Consider the following 13,014-nt stretch of genomic DNA (forward strand, 5'->3'; position numbering starts at 1 on the left):
TTTAAGAACATTGTAACTCAAACATTGTATTATACTGTATATGTGATATGCAATAAAAATGTACATGTGTAAAACACTTACCTCATTAAGCATAGAATCATCAGTTCCATATGGAGGGACAAAAGCCAGATCACTACACCCAGTGCATTCTTAATCAAACTTATGATGGGAACATCTGTTATGTTAGTCCCGATTCGTAATTTTACAAATTATCTCTTCATTGGCTTTTAGAGAAATTTTATGGAGTCTCTCCATTAATTCAGAGCACTCCGACTCAGTGTGTACTGTTCCTACAAGAAGTGGTGAAACATTAACCAAAGAGGCCAGTCCATTTCCTCTGGCTGGTTATAGTTAGTCATCCTTTGGTCACTCCTATTTTAGAGTCACCTCCATCAAAATGGCTGAACTCATGTTAAGATGGTCACTCCCCACATTTTATGCCCAACGAATGCAAAGTGTGCTTAAGCAGATATAAACAAGTAAACCTGAAGGTGAGCATCTAAAAGTTGATAAAGCCTAAAAAAAAATAATAAATAAATCAGGATCCTTAAATGCTAGTTTGAAGTTAAAAGTGCTGATCCAGGATCCTTTATACACAATATCTTATTGATCATGATAGGCAAGAAGAATTAGATCACCACTCTAAGATTATTTATAAATTCTTCTCACATCACATTTAATGGTGAAATGTGTGATTTATGCACCATAGTGTTCAAAGGGAATTATTAAAAAAAAAAAGAATAAAGATGCTTTTCATTTCTTTAATTGTGCATCCTTTTTTCCTTTCCATGTGTCTTAGCTCCTCCCTCTTAAGAGGCAAGGAAAGAACGCAAGGATGAGATGCGAGGACAGAGGAATCAAACAAAGACAATTTTAATAGAACATCCTTACTTAAACGCACAAAAGCGAAGTAATTGCACAGGTGTTACCTCACTACACTTCAGTGATCTGGAATTATATTGTTGGAGCTTCTTAATGAATTTTAATAATGCAAGACAAGTATTTGACATGCATTGTACGGTGTAAAACATGACTTAAACAGTTGTGCCAGATGTTTCCATATAGGACTTTATTTTAAACTTAAGGAAAGCCAATGCATTCTCTCAGTATGCACGCGTGTATACAGCCACAGAAACATTTGCAAAAAGCTGTTCAAGTTTTAATTTTCAAAGCAAAAATGACATTTTTAGACAAACTCCAATACAACAAAAAGTGCAACTCAAACATTTCAAGTTCAGCATGTACAAAGTCCCATAATAACCAGGTTAATTTAAACAGCATCAAGGTTAATTTAAATGCCTGCAGTTACAGCCACTTAATATGTTCTTTCACAAACACAATATGAATATAACATTATGAATATTATAAATATAAATCTCTAGACATCCACAGTCTCATAAACCAAACCCTATCTTCAAACAACAAACTTGTTCTTGGTTATGGAGTTGCTTTTAGTTGCAGTGTCTGCATGGGCTTGATATCCAATGACAAGCTTCTGTGGGAGGCCGAGATTCTCTTTATACTTTTGACTGAAAGGAAAGTAGTTATATGAGAAAAGTGAATGAATGAGTAGTAGAGCAGAAAAGTATTTCTTGGAAACCTACATAGCTTTGCACTATCAACAAAAAACCCTAAATGTTTTTATTTTTTAAATCACCACATCACATCAGCATGCCACACCTCTCTTTGTTGCTCCACTGGCTGTCAGTACCTGCCGGCAACCGGTTCGATCCCCTACCTACTCTCCAGTGGTGTGTGGTGGACTTTTGAGAGGAAGCAGATCTTTGGGGTTGTTTTTTTTTTTTTTTAGTCCAATGTAAATTCATATTTCAGTTTAGTGCTGGGCTATATGGCTATATTTTTTTCATATCGTTCAATTTTGATATTTATCACGATTTACATTTCATGCCATTGATGGGGAAGGAAATGCATTCCATTTAAGACCTCAACAATGATTGCAAACATAACCTTTTTGTTTACAAGTAAACTCCACAGCGTAAGATTTTATCTTGAAATTCAAAAAGTTTACTCCATTTAGGGTTTAATCCAATATAAGGTATGTGACCTCTTTTCACCACAATTTAATCATTATTAAGTTTCAGACAATGTTCTTCTTCTTGGCTTTGGCCTGATGCTTATCTGCAACATAACCTGTACATAACTCATTTGCTGTAGCCAAAAGTCATAACGTCCACAGAAAGACTAGGCTGGTTTAAAATTCCAAACGCCTCGGCATGAAAGTAGACAGTCAGAGGAGGAGTGAAAAAAGCACTGTAAAGTCGGACAGTTCTCTTTTCGTAGTGGATCAGACATGAGATATCGCGTGATTTGTGTTAATGTGCTTTGTTGTTAATAAAGTGGATGCAATTTAAATTGTTGCTTTAACAGAAAATTAAAATAAATATGATGAACAAGACACTCAAAGTACCTGTTATTTAATTTCCCCCCATAAGTCTCATATTTCTATCCATTTTGTGTTTTAATAAAAGACATGTATTTTAAATATTTCAGAAATATGATAAATCACATATCCCATACAGAGATCGCACTGTCAGAGTTGGGAATATTCATTTCAATTTACATACATAACATAATATTTTTTTTAATCCTTTAGGAGAACAAAACACAGGCATTTAAGCCAATGAGCACTAAGCTGCGTCATCGGTAAGTTGTGTCACGTCCTGCTTGCATTTTGTGCAACTGGTGCACCGCCTCGCTCCAGAGACTGTCGCTGCCTCGCTCTCACGAGAGATTTTTTGACATTTGTCGTCATGACATCACAGCACTTGCTCATCTCAAACGAGCCTACTTCCTTTCCTACCAAAAAATGTGCATACGTGACAAGCGCTATGGATCATGAAAAAAACATTTAACTAAATAGTACATAATTAAATAGCAATGGTGTTGATGTCAGAGTTGCTGTTGTGTTAAGCCGATAGCTGTATTGCATTGCGAGTGCTTTGTTATATATTAACCGAATAGTTAGCTAGCTAGCTTGCAGCTACCTAGCCTCATTAATGGTTTACATGACAGCAGGGCTAGGTAGCCACTAGCTACCACCATATACCACTATACTTCCTAACTTGCTGATATCAATTTTCTGCGATTCAGTCAGTTAGTTGGGAGTATAACTGCTAGTATACCAGCTAGTTGCGATCTACACAACTGATCGTCTAGATCAGGGATATTCAATGAAAGTTTCAAAAGGTCCGATCTCTACATTTCCTTCCCAGCAAATGTCCAGAAAATAACAACTTGCATGGTGTCAGTAGTCAGTATGGCATTGAAATTGTTGTTTGTTTGTTTGTTTTTTTTTTTTTCTCATTTTAATAGTTATAACTTTCCACGTTGGCAGCAATAGTACTTCGAAAAGAAAAAAAAGAAAAAAATTAAACTGTCAAAATAGTCTCTTCAAAGCAGAGACAAGGACACTGGTCCAGAGCCAGTGGGGTGTTAGGGATCTTTTCTACCAAAATATTAGGCTAATATATTTCATAGAGTTCATTAGTCAAGGGCACTTGGATTGGTTGTCATTATCTCGCGGTCTGGATGGAACCAAGCCGGGGTCCGGACTCAATCTGCGGTCCGCTAATTGGTGACTGCTTTTCTAGATGTAGAACAATGGCAAAATATAGAAAAACTCAAGTTATTGATAGAGGATTTTTCTTTTTTCAAAAAATAAAGATTTCAGTTCGATTTGACATTTACACAGTTTCTAGGTTTAAGGCATGTGTGATATCTTGCATTGCAAACTTGCATTAATTACAAGCAATCAATACTATAATACTTTTGTATGTTCATATTTACAGACCATACAAATTATATTAAAATATTATTAAATCAAGTCAATGCAGCGTAACGCATTTTTTTTTTTATCGTTTTACATTGCTTAAGTACTAATGCAGCAACAAGCACATTTCATGTATCCTTTATCGGTTACTGCAATTATTTTTATATGTCACCTGACTTTCAGAGCCATTGCTTAGCAACTAGATAACAAAACATCACAAATATAAGCAATGGCTGTAAATCAGTTATAGGGATATTTATGAAAATTTCATTAAAATATATAACGTCACCCAGCCTCAGTGGTGTTGTCAGCTTCACTTAGTTGTTTACTTTGTAATTAGTCCACCCATTTGAATGACAGGGTACTAAGCCAATCACAGCAATGTGGAGATATCGTCTCCTCTCACATGACTATATGTCTGTATTTTGCGGTCACCCATTAAATGTAATCTAGATGATAACATGTTTTGTGACATTGGAAGGGGCGTGTCATCATGAATGATGGAAAGAAATGACTTGCAGATTATTTCAATTCCAGTGTTTCATTTAAATATTATTAAAGAACTTATAGTTAAGTTTATGACTTTAATTAGCAAAAACTATGAATCGTGTTGGATACCATGCACTAATAAAACAATTAAGTTGAGAAAAGGTCGCTTATACTTATCTACAGGTCCAACAGAAAAATTTGTTTTTGCCATCGTTCATTGTGCATTTGCATTAGTTTGGCTTCTTCCGGATTTTGTTTCTAACTTTAATGCACGTAATATAAGGCATAATAATGAATGCCCAGCCATTTGGGTGCACTTATTTACCATGATAAACAATCACAAACCCTCATCTACTTTGTAGTATGACAATAACTGTCACCTTGCACCTTAAAGGTGCACTAAGTAAGATTTTAGCTGACTCTTACTCATTCCATCTGTCTCAGTAGTACTTGTGGTTTTGGACTATATACTGACACCCATCGTCCTGGATAATGGAAGTTTGTTTACCAAATGCTGCTGCTTTACACCAAGTGTTTATTTATCTTATGTTTTGTTACTTTTAATCTGTGTTTTTATCCGTGTCCTAATACACACATCCCTATAAATGGACATTCTTGTATCCAGTCCAAACAAATTTTTATGTGCCGTTGTGCACTAGACTGTGACCGGACAGCGGCAACTCACGAGCTCTCTAATCGGCTGAACACTGCCGTGTGATCGCGCTTGGCGTTCGTAGTCGTGCCGATTATCCGTGAGCCACGCTGCGCGAGGTGCAGGTAGTAGTGGTTTGGTTCATGACTCCAGCAGGGACCTCTTGTTTGGACATTTTATCTTTTCACTTGCACTCAATATGCTCGGATTGTCTGGTGGATCAGCTGCCTGCCATACAGTTTTACTGTTGACTTAAGTATATTGTGTTTGTTGTTTTATTGTTTGTTTTGCTTATTTTGTTTATATGTACTTTTATGTTTGAGCATTGACTGAAAGCACTATATAAAGTAAACATTATTATTGTCATTATTAGCTTTAGTCAATAATGCTGCCTTCATGTGATTTTGGAACGATCCTACTTCCAACTTCTGAAGTAGTAAATACGAGTATGTTGTGTTCAAGTGCTTCGTTGTCATTCAACACAGAAACTGTACTCTGGGGGGGGGGGGGGGGGGGGGTTTCTCCCCTTTTTCTCCCAATTTGGAATGCCCAATTCCCAGTGTGCTTTTAAGTCCTCGTGGTCGCGTAGTGATTCGCCTCAGTCCGGGTGGTGGAGGACGAATCTCAGTTGCCTCTGCGTCCGAGACAGTCAACCCGCGCATCTTATCACGTGACTTGAGCACGTTGCCACGGAGACATAGCGCGTGTGGAGGCTACACGCCATCCACCACGGCAACCACGCTCAACTCACCATGCGCCCCACCGAGAATGAACCACATTATAGTGATCACGAAGAGGTTACCCCATGTGACTCTACCCTCCCTAGCAACCAGGCCAATTTGGTTGCTTAGGAGACCTGGCTGGAGTCACTCAGCATGCCCTGGGATTTGAACTGGTGAACTCCAGGGGTGGTAGCCAGCGTCTTTACCACTGAGCTACCCAGGCCCCCTCTCCTCTGCCATCTTGAAAGTTTAGGACTCCTCCCATCTCGGAAACTCGGGTATCAAAATTATTTCTGAGTTTCCCAGTAGTACTTACGACTTGAGGGGTTAATCATGTGCAACTTCGAGTGGGAAACTCGTATTTTTCGATAATTCTGTTAGCACGTGAAGACAGCATAAGTCAATTGCATGACGCAGTGACATGTGCTGTCAACATGGCAGCGCCCAAGAGGGGGGCAGCTTTTATTGGACTTCTGAAATTACTGGAGTCTTCATCTCGTGTGTGCATCAATTTCAACATATTTCTAAAACATTTAACTTTTTTTAATAATCAAAAACCTATTAAGTGCACATTTACAATTCCAGGATTAAACTATGTAAGATTTTACCTCACTAAAATATGCACTATAAAAATTATTTTGAACTAAAATTGTGTCTACATTGAGTGGATTCAATCCACTGTTGTACAGTATATCCTAGCAGCAGTGGACTGCAGGTCTTTCCCCATCCACCTAATATGATGGATAATTAGCTTCATTATGTTGCCAAGCACAAATTCCTTTTCCATGATCATCAATGTTTAAAGCAGCTTGAGTGGTCAACTGCTTACATCTGGATCTGACTTAATTCAAAAGATGTTCAAATTAAACATTACACAGTTTAGTTCACATTACTTTGCAAAAATGAAGGTTTCAACAGCTAATGTTCATAAAAAAATAGAAGCGTGCTTACCCAATGTATGTAACAGTCTCACAGTTCTCAGCATTGGCGGTCCAGATGGCAATTTTGTCACCTTTGGCCCGGATATTGATTACACTTCCACAGACATCCCGACTGAAGGAGCCAAAGCCCTCTCCAATAAGACACAAGAGCTACCGCAAAAACAAACATTTATCTTCATTCAGTATAATTCACTTTAGTCAAAGCGAACTACCTGAATTTAAAATATTTTGAGTATTCATACACACACAGAGCAGATCAATTAAAAGGAAACGCTTATTTGTCCAAAAGATTTGGAACTAATTCAAAGTTTAATTCAAGTTAAAACCAGACAATGAGTTTGTTTTCTCTGACCGTTTCCAACCAAAAACGATCAAGTTCAGTGTGTCTATGCTGCTTGGCAAGAGTAATCAACCAGCGGCCACCACATTTATTACTCCGGTCTTCCCACATGGGCTCTATGCCATCCTGCAAAACAACAAGAAAATGCTTTTTAAAGAGTCACTGCACAAGTGTAATTTGTATTTACAGGCTAACATCAGTTCTTGAGAGCAGCTCCAAACCCATTAACAAAATTACACTTTTTACAAGTACTCAAAACACAACTAAAAATGTAGGCAGGCCTGTTTTGGATAGTAAATGCTACAGTCACACACAATGCTCAAATCAAAAAACAGAAAAACTAAGTGTCAAGTTACAGCCTTTTCACCTTGAACATAGAGTAGTCACACCCAGAGGAGAGTTTGCTGGGCAGCTGTATGTTGTTGTACAATCTGTAACAGGTGGAGCAAATGAGGGTTTAGCAAGTTTAGCTTGTCAAACATCTCTAGAAAGAAAAATGCAGCATAAATTGATGGGAACAGAAGTGGCTAAGAGTATGAGGCCTTTCAGCTAGCAAACTAGTGATTCTGGGGATTTTTCCTAGGCAAAGAAATCCTGATTTGCCAGGTTTTTTAGGACTATTGTCAGAGCAGTTATGTCAACTGCACAAATATGGCAGCTTGTAAAGCGCACATATGTCACATTACAGTTGTGACCCAGATCAGATTTTTTGTAAGGTTGTTCACATTACATTTTAAATGTAGCCCATATCAGATACTGGTCTGAACAGCCGATGCTCCTAAACTGACCCACATGCATATAACACTCCCTGAGCATGCGTTTAACAAAACCTGGCATGCTCATCATTATAATATGTATAATGAATTATACTTTTTTTTTTTTTTTTTTTTTTTTTTTAAACAGTGTGATGAGGAGGAGGGTGTGGCCGGGCCGTGATGGAGCCGAATCAGCTGATCAGCGGGAGAGCGAGATAAAGGGCAGCTGGAGACGCCGGTTCGAGAGAGAAACGCACGCGGCCGCGCTGCATGTGTGTCTGTTCGTTTATGTTTTATGTTGTGTTTTATCATTAAACGTTATGTTTACTGTTCAGCCGGTTCCCGCCTCCTCCTTGCCCATCCTTTACCTGTTACAGTGGTGCCGAAACTCGGGCGGGAGGAGGTATGCACTGTCGCAGAGTCCTTGCCGTTGCCGTCTGCCTGGGGACGGAGGGGTCGCTGCCGGCCTCGGAGAGCCGGAGGAATCACGGCCGTCTGCCAAGAAGTGGAGGAGCGGTTCCGTCCTCCAGAGGCCAGAGAACTCGCTGCCATCCACCGAGGGAGGAGAGAGCTGGCGTCCGCCAGAGTGCAGAGGAGCGGTTGAGGACTGGGAAACAGCGCGTCCGGGAGCCGGCGAGCAAGTCTCTCTCTCCGTGTGTCTTCGCTCGCCCTTTCCCTCTCCCTCTCCCCACGCCTTCCCTCATCTCTCCCCCAGGTTCGCAAGAGGCGGGGTGGAAAACCAGCTGACAGAACTGTTGGAAGGGCAGCATATCCCCTCCAGGGATGGGGGGGGGGGGGAGTTAGTCAGACCGGTGGCGCCCTGGCCTGAATCGGGTGGGGGAGGAGTGTGACGAGGAGGGGGGCGTGGCCGGGCCATGATGGAGCAAAGCCGGCGCTGAATCAGCTGATCAGCGGGAGAGCAAGATAAAGGGCAGCCGGAGACACCGGTTCCAGAGAGAGAGAGATGCACGCGACCATGCTGCATGTGTGTGTTTATGTTTTGTTGTTTTATCATTTAACGTTATGTTTACTGTTCAGCTGGTTCCCGCCTCCTACTTGCCCGTCCTTTACCTGTTACACACAGATACGACATTTAATGACAATCTAATAATATTTCAGTAAGTGGTGAGAAAGACCGTCTTGATGGATACGTTTTTTTTTTTTACATTGTCATTTGTAGTCGTATGGTGTGATTTATCACTGATGCTCCAGAATGTAGAATTAGGTCTACTAACGAGAAAAACACCATAAAATCAAAGCAGGAAAAACAGCATTACATATTTGTGAGTTATCTATAATTATTTCAGATTTTAAATAGACTTGCCTGCATTCGTGTTTCGATGCAGTTTTAAAAATATAAAAAAAACTTGTGTTCTGAACAAGTGACATGAGTAAAGAGCACGGTTACATAAATCTAGGACTGAATCACTGACAAATAAAGTTGTCAGAGGTGATAATTAAAATTATTTTTAAAAACTGGTTTAAAATGCACGTCAAGTTTGAAAATATGTAATCTTTGAGTTCATGTTTTTACAAATAGCATTTTGTACAAAAAAAAAATTTAATGACTTTAAAAATATCATGTGGTGCATCCATCAAGTAAAAGGTATTAAAATAGTTTCCTTGCACCTTGAATACATAGTGTACACAACATTCAAACTTATGTTTCAAGGTGAAAAATATTTTTTTTTTTTTTACAAATATTATGAATTAAGAATATCAAGAAGTTTTCTCATGGTTGCACCATATGACCTGAACCAAATGTGCCTTTTCATTAAAATGTCAAAATATTGATATTTAATATGACATGACAAAATCATTTATTTTTAAATCTTCACACGGTCTTGTGGGTCTAAAGAGATCTTCTCCGTTTTATGATTTGTCACATGACAAAAAATTTCTGCCTACATATGTGTTGCACCACATGGCTTTGATTTGGTGGAAAAAACATTAATCATTTTAAAATAAAATGGTTTCACTGCATTTTTAAAGAAATAATACAAGATTATTCAGCACAACTCATGCCAACATTTCTTTTTTCAATAATTTCAGCTTTTAATGAGACTGACTTTTCTTTTTTTTTTTTTTTTTTTTAAACCATCGCCGGACGGTTGCGCCACATGACATTTTTTACTTTAAGCCCTAGAAAAAAAAATATCAAAATGAATTTGAACTCAGTAATTGAAAACATGTTCATCATAGAAGAGGTGTATATTCAAGTAATTGTTTTGTGTGAATTGCATTTGAAATGTATTTTTGAATAATTTCATAGACGCAGACAAATAAAATTTGCATCACGTCATTGACCCACCTAACTCTGTCTTTTCATGTGCATTTCAAACGAAACACTGAACCAAACTGCGGAAGCCTACAATTTTATTGCATTTCCTTAAAAGGAACTGAATTTGTTAACTAGAAAAGATGACTCAATTAAAAGTTTTAAACCTTAACATGCCTATATTCCGTGCTTGGCAGATTACTTGTGAATTGTAATCAGGTACTGATTACAAATTACATGACAAAAAAATGCAATCAGTAACGTACATTTTTGGGTAATCTCATCTGATTACTTTCAACCTAATTCCGCATAGTTTATTCGTTTGAGTGGTGCTTATGTCCACAAATTCAGAAAAATGATTGTAAATGTAAAAAATATGAAGGAAGTTTTCATATTTTCCCCCGTAATGCTGAGACTTCTAGGTCCTCCACCAATGACAGACTCATATGTTTGAGTTTAACAGGCATCTTTTATTGGAGTTTCTAAAATTATGGACAAGTTCCCAGGCACGTTAACACAAATGTGGTCATGTAATTTTGCCATTTTACAAATGGCATCCACGTGTGGTAAGAGATCAGACCAGTTATATTTGTCAATCAGTGGCACAAAAATGTCTCAAAAGTTATCACTACACCAAAAGTGCATTCATATAAATTTTTGAAGCCGACTACAAAAGCAACTTAAGAAACTAAAAGTAACTTTACGGTGCTAATCCAATTGAATATGAAATGATGTGTATTTGTGCATTTTGATGCATTTGATTGACAAAACCGTTCCAAAGACATTGCGACACATGGTTATATTACACGCAGAGTGAAAATTCAAATAATAATTGAAAAAAATGCGTTTGAGTTGGTTAGATTTGCTATGTAAAGTTGAAAAAAACATGCAAACATACATCCAAATGCTTCTTTAGGTTTGACGTAGAATCCTTGGCAGTTGATGGGATATTAACTTTTGGAAGGCAGAGTTTACATTGCACAGTGATGTTTTTGCCCCGTGTCTCCTTAAAAATGAAATGATCTCTATAGATCAAGTGGTTAAATGCTGAGGAAGACTGCTCCATCTTCACCTGGCTGGTTTGTAGTGAGTATCAGTTCTGAGTGCAATACACACAACCCTCCTCCCTCTTCCGAAAACACTCAAAGACTTACCGAAGGTATGTCAGTGCTGTGCTGATTTAGAATGAAAAATGTAAAAGACTGAAAATAGAGAATGATTCGGATCAACAAATTAACAATATACTGCTGTTGCCTTGTTAATATGTAACCATGTAATCAATAAAAAGTAACTAGTCCGATTACAAGTATTTTAAAATGCAATTTTATCCAATTACAAGTACTTGATTTCTGTAATATGATTATGTAATCCAGATTACATGTAATCCTTTACTACCCAGCACTGCCTACATACAAGGTAAATCATCAAGAACACAAATGACGAATGTCGAGTTAGATTGATGCATAAAAAATGCCATACAATAAAAGGCAAATGCCCTTAACAAATACAGCTTTGGTATCAACAAAAGAAGGATGAGCAGCACATAACCACAAACTTACGCCCAGAAGTCCTCAACGGTGTCAAACTTTGTGATGAGCCTGAGATTGTCTTGCCACATTTTGCTCTTATCATTCTTGTAGAACCAAAGACCCCACCTACATACAACCAACAAACAAGTGCAAAAACATCACTAGGAAAAAATGCAGAACAGGCAAAATGATAACATCAAAACAGGTAGGTCTTGGGGCATCAACAGAAAGCTTCAATGAACACACACACCTGTTTTGTAATGGGTGCTTCATATGTGGCTCTTTCAAAATGGCTGTCTCGATTTTCTTTCTCTCAACCTTCTTCCTCGTTACTTTATCAATCTGACAAACAAACAAACAAACAAACGATTGTTGGGGCACATCGACATAATTGAAACGTGCATCGTTTGCCGTTAAACTGTGTAATTAAAAGAGCTTCACTAAAGAAATAAAGGCCTTTATATGCTATTTCAGTTGAAATGACACCAGTGAGATTAGTTTGACGTGTAAGATAAGCAAGAACTAAATCTCGGCCACTTCATGCTCACCAGATGAACCGCGAACGACGCCATGTCAACCCTACAGCGCGCGAGTGTTTGCTGGCTTCCGCTTCAACGCGCCCATTTATTAGTTCTGACTCTGAGCAATTGCTATTTTAACTTTTGACTTTGCGCAATGTTTTGCAACATCAGCTATCAAACTTTTAAAAAATATATACGCATTATTTAATTTAGGCCTAAAGTAAAAGAAAGAAAGAAAAAAAATGAGAAAAGAAATTACGTGGGCTAATATGTCATGTTTCATAACAGAAAACCCCTATTTTTGTATTGAATTATTATTAAAAATACTTATTATTTATTTATTTACTTATTTTTTCTGGCCATTATTTCTTTAAAATGGCTACAATCTTGTTCATTTACATGCAGTAAATTAAGTTTTATCAGCCTACATATTTTCTTAACCTAAATTTTGACAAAGTGTCTAAAGTTGGCTGACATCTTTCTTCTAATAAAATATTTAACAAGTGCATTTTTAACAAGATGTGTCTAATTAGCATCGTTTGCGAAACATTTAAATTGGTAAAGTCATAAAACACACACAATTGTTTATATTGTGTTTTAATACTGAAAATTCTTTAAGGAAAAATTTTAGCAAATTCACCTGTTGTTGGCTTACCTGACCTTAAAGTTACGGTCCTTTATATAATATATAATTTAAATGTTTCTTTTTATGAAATTCAATGCAATGCACCTGAACAGCAACTCAAATTGAATATACAAGGTCGCCTCTGATACTTGTGCTTGTATTTGGAGATTCGAAATTTACACATTTCACCACTTAGTGGCGCTATTACACTTTCCTTTCCTGCTGAGTGGATGACACTCTACTGTTTATAATAAGAGCTCCACTTAGACCCAAGGGGTTTACAGTCCGATTCCATTGAAGAATCTTTACACTTTTGTTGTTGTTGTTTACATTGGTTACATGCATTTCAGTCCACTCTTTCCAGACTCTTCA

At 37.7% G+C, this 13,014-nt stretch overlaps 1 protein-coding gene across 2 annotated transcripts; it reads right to left on the minus strand.

Moving 5' to 3' along the window:
• Positions 1-1,052: 1,052 nt before the first annotated feature.
• LOC127437425 (eukaryotic translation initiation factor 4E-1B) lies at positions 1,053-12,690 on the minus strand. Of its 2 annotated transcripts, none has more exons than XM_051692330.1 (7): positions 12,673-12,690; positions 11,747-11,838; positions 11,527-11,622; positions 7,302-7,365; positions 6,947-7,060; positions 6,605-6,744; positions 1,053-1,529 (listed from the first exon to the last, which is right to left on the minus strand). In XM_051692330.1, the coding sequence occupies exons 2-7, from the start codon at positions 11,767-11,769 to the stop codon at positions 1,415-1,417; spliced, it is 552 nt and encodes a 183-aa protein (XP_051548290.1). In that variant the 5' UTR covers positions 11,770-11,838; positions 12,673-12,690; the 3' UTR covers positions 1,053-1,414. The 2 variants fall into 2 exon arrangements, with proteins under 2 accessions (XP_051548290.1, XP_051548283.1); XM_051692323.1 differs by lacking the exon at positions 12,673-12,690 and adding an exon at positions 12,045-12,117.
• Between the last annotated feature and the right edge of the window lie 324 nt (positions 12,691-13,014).

This window comes from Myxocyprinus asiaticus, chromosome 4 (genome assembly GCF_019703515.2).
Source record: "Myxocyprinus asiaticus isolate MX2 ecotype Aquarium Trade chromosome 4, UBuf_Myxa_2, whole genome shotgun sequence".
NCBI lineage: Eukaryota > Metazoa > Chordata > Actinopteri > Cypriniformes > Catostomidae > Myxocyprinus > Myxocyprinus asiaticus.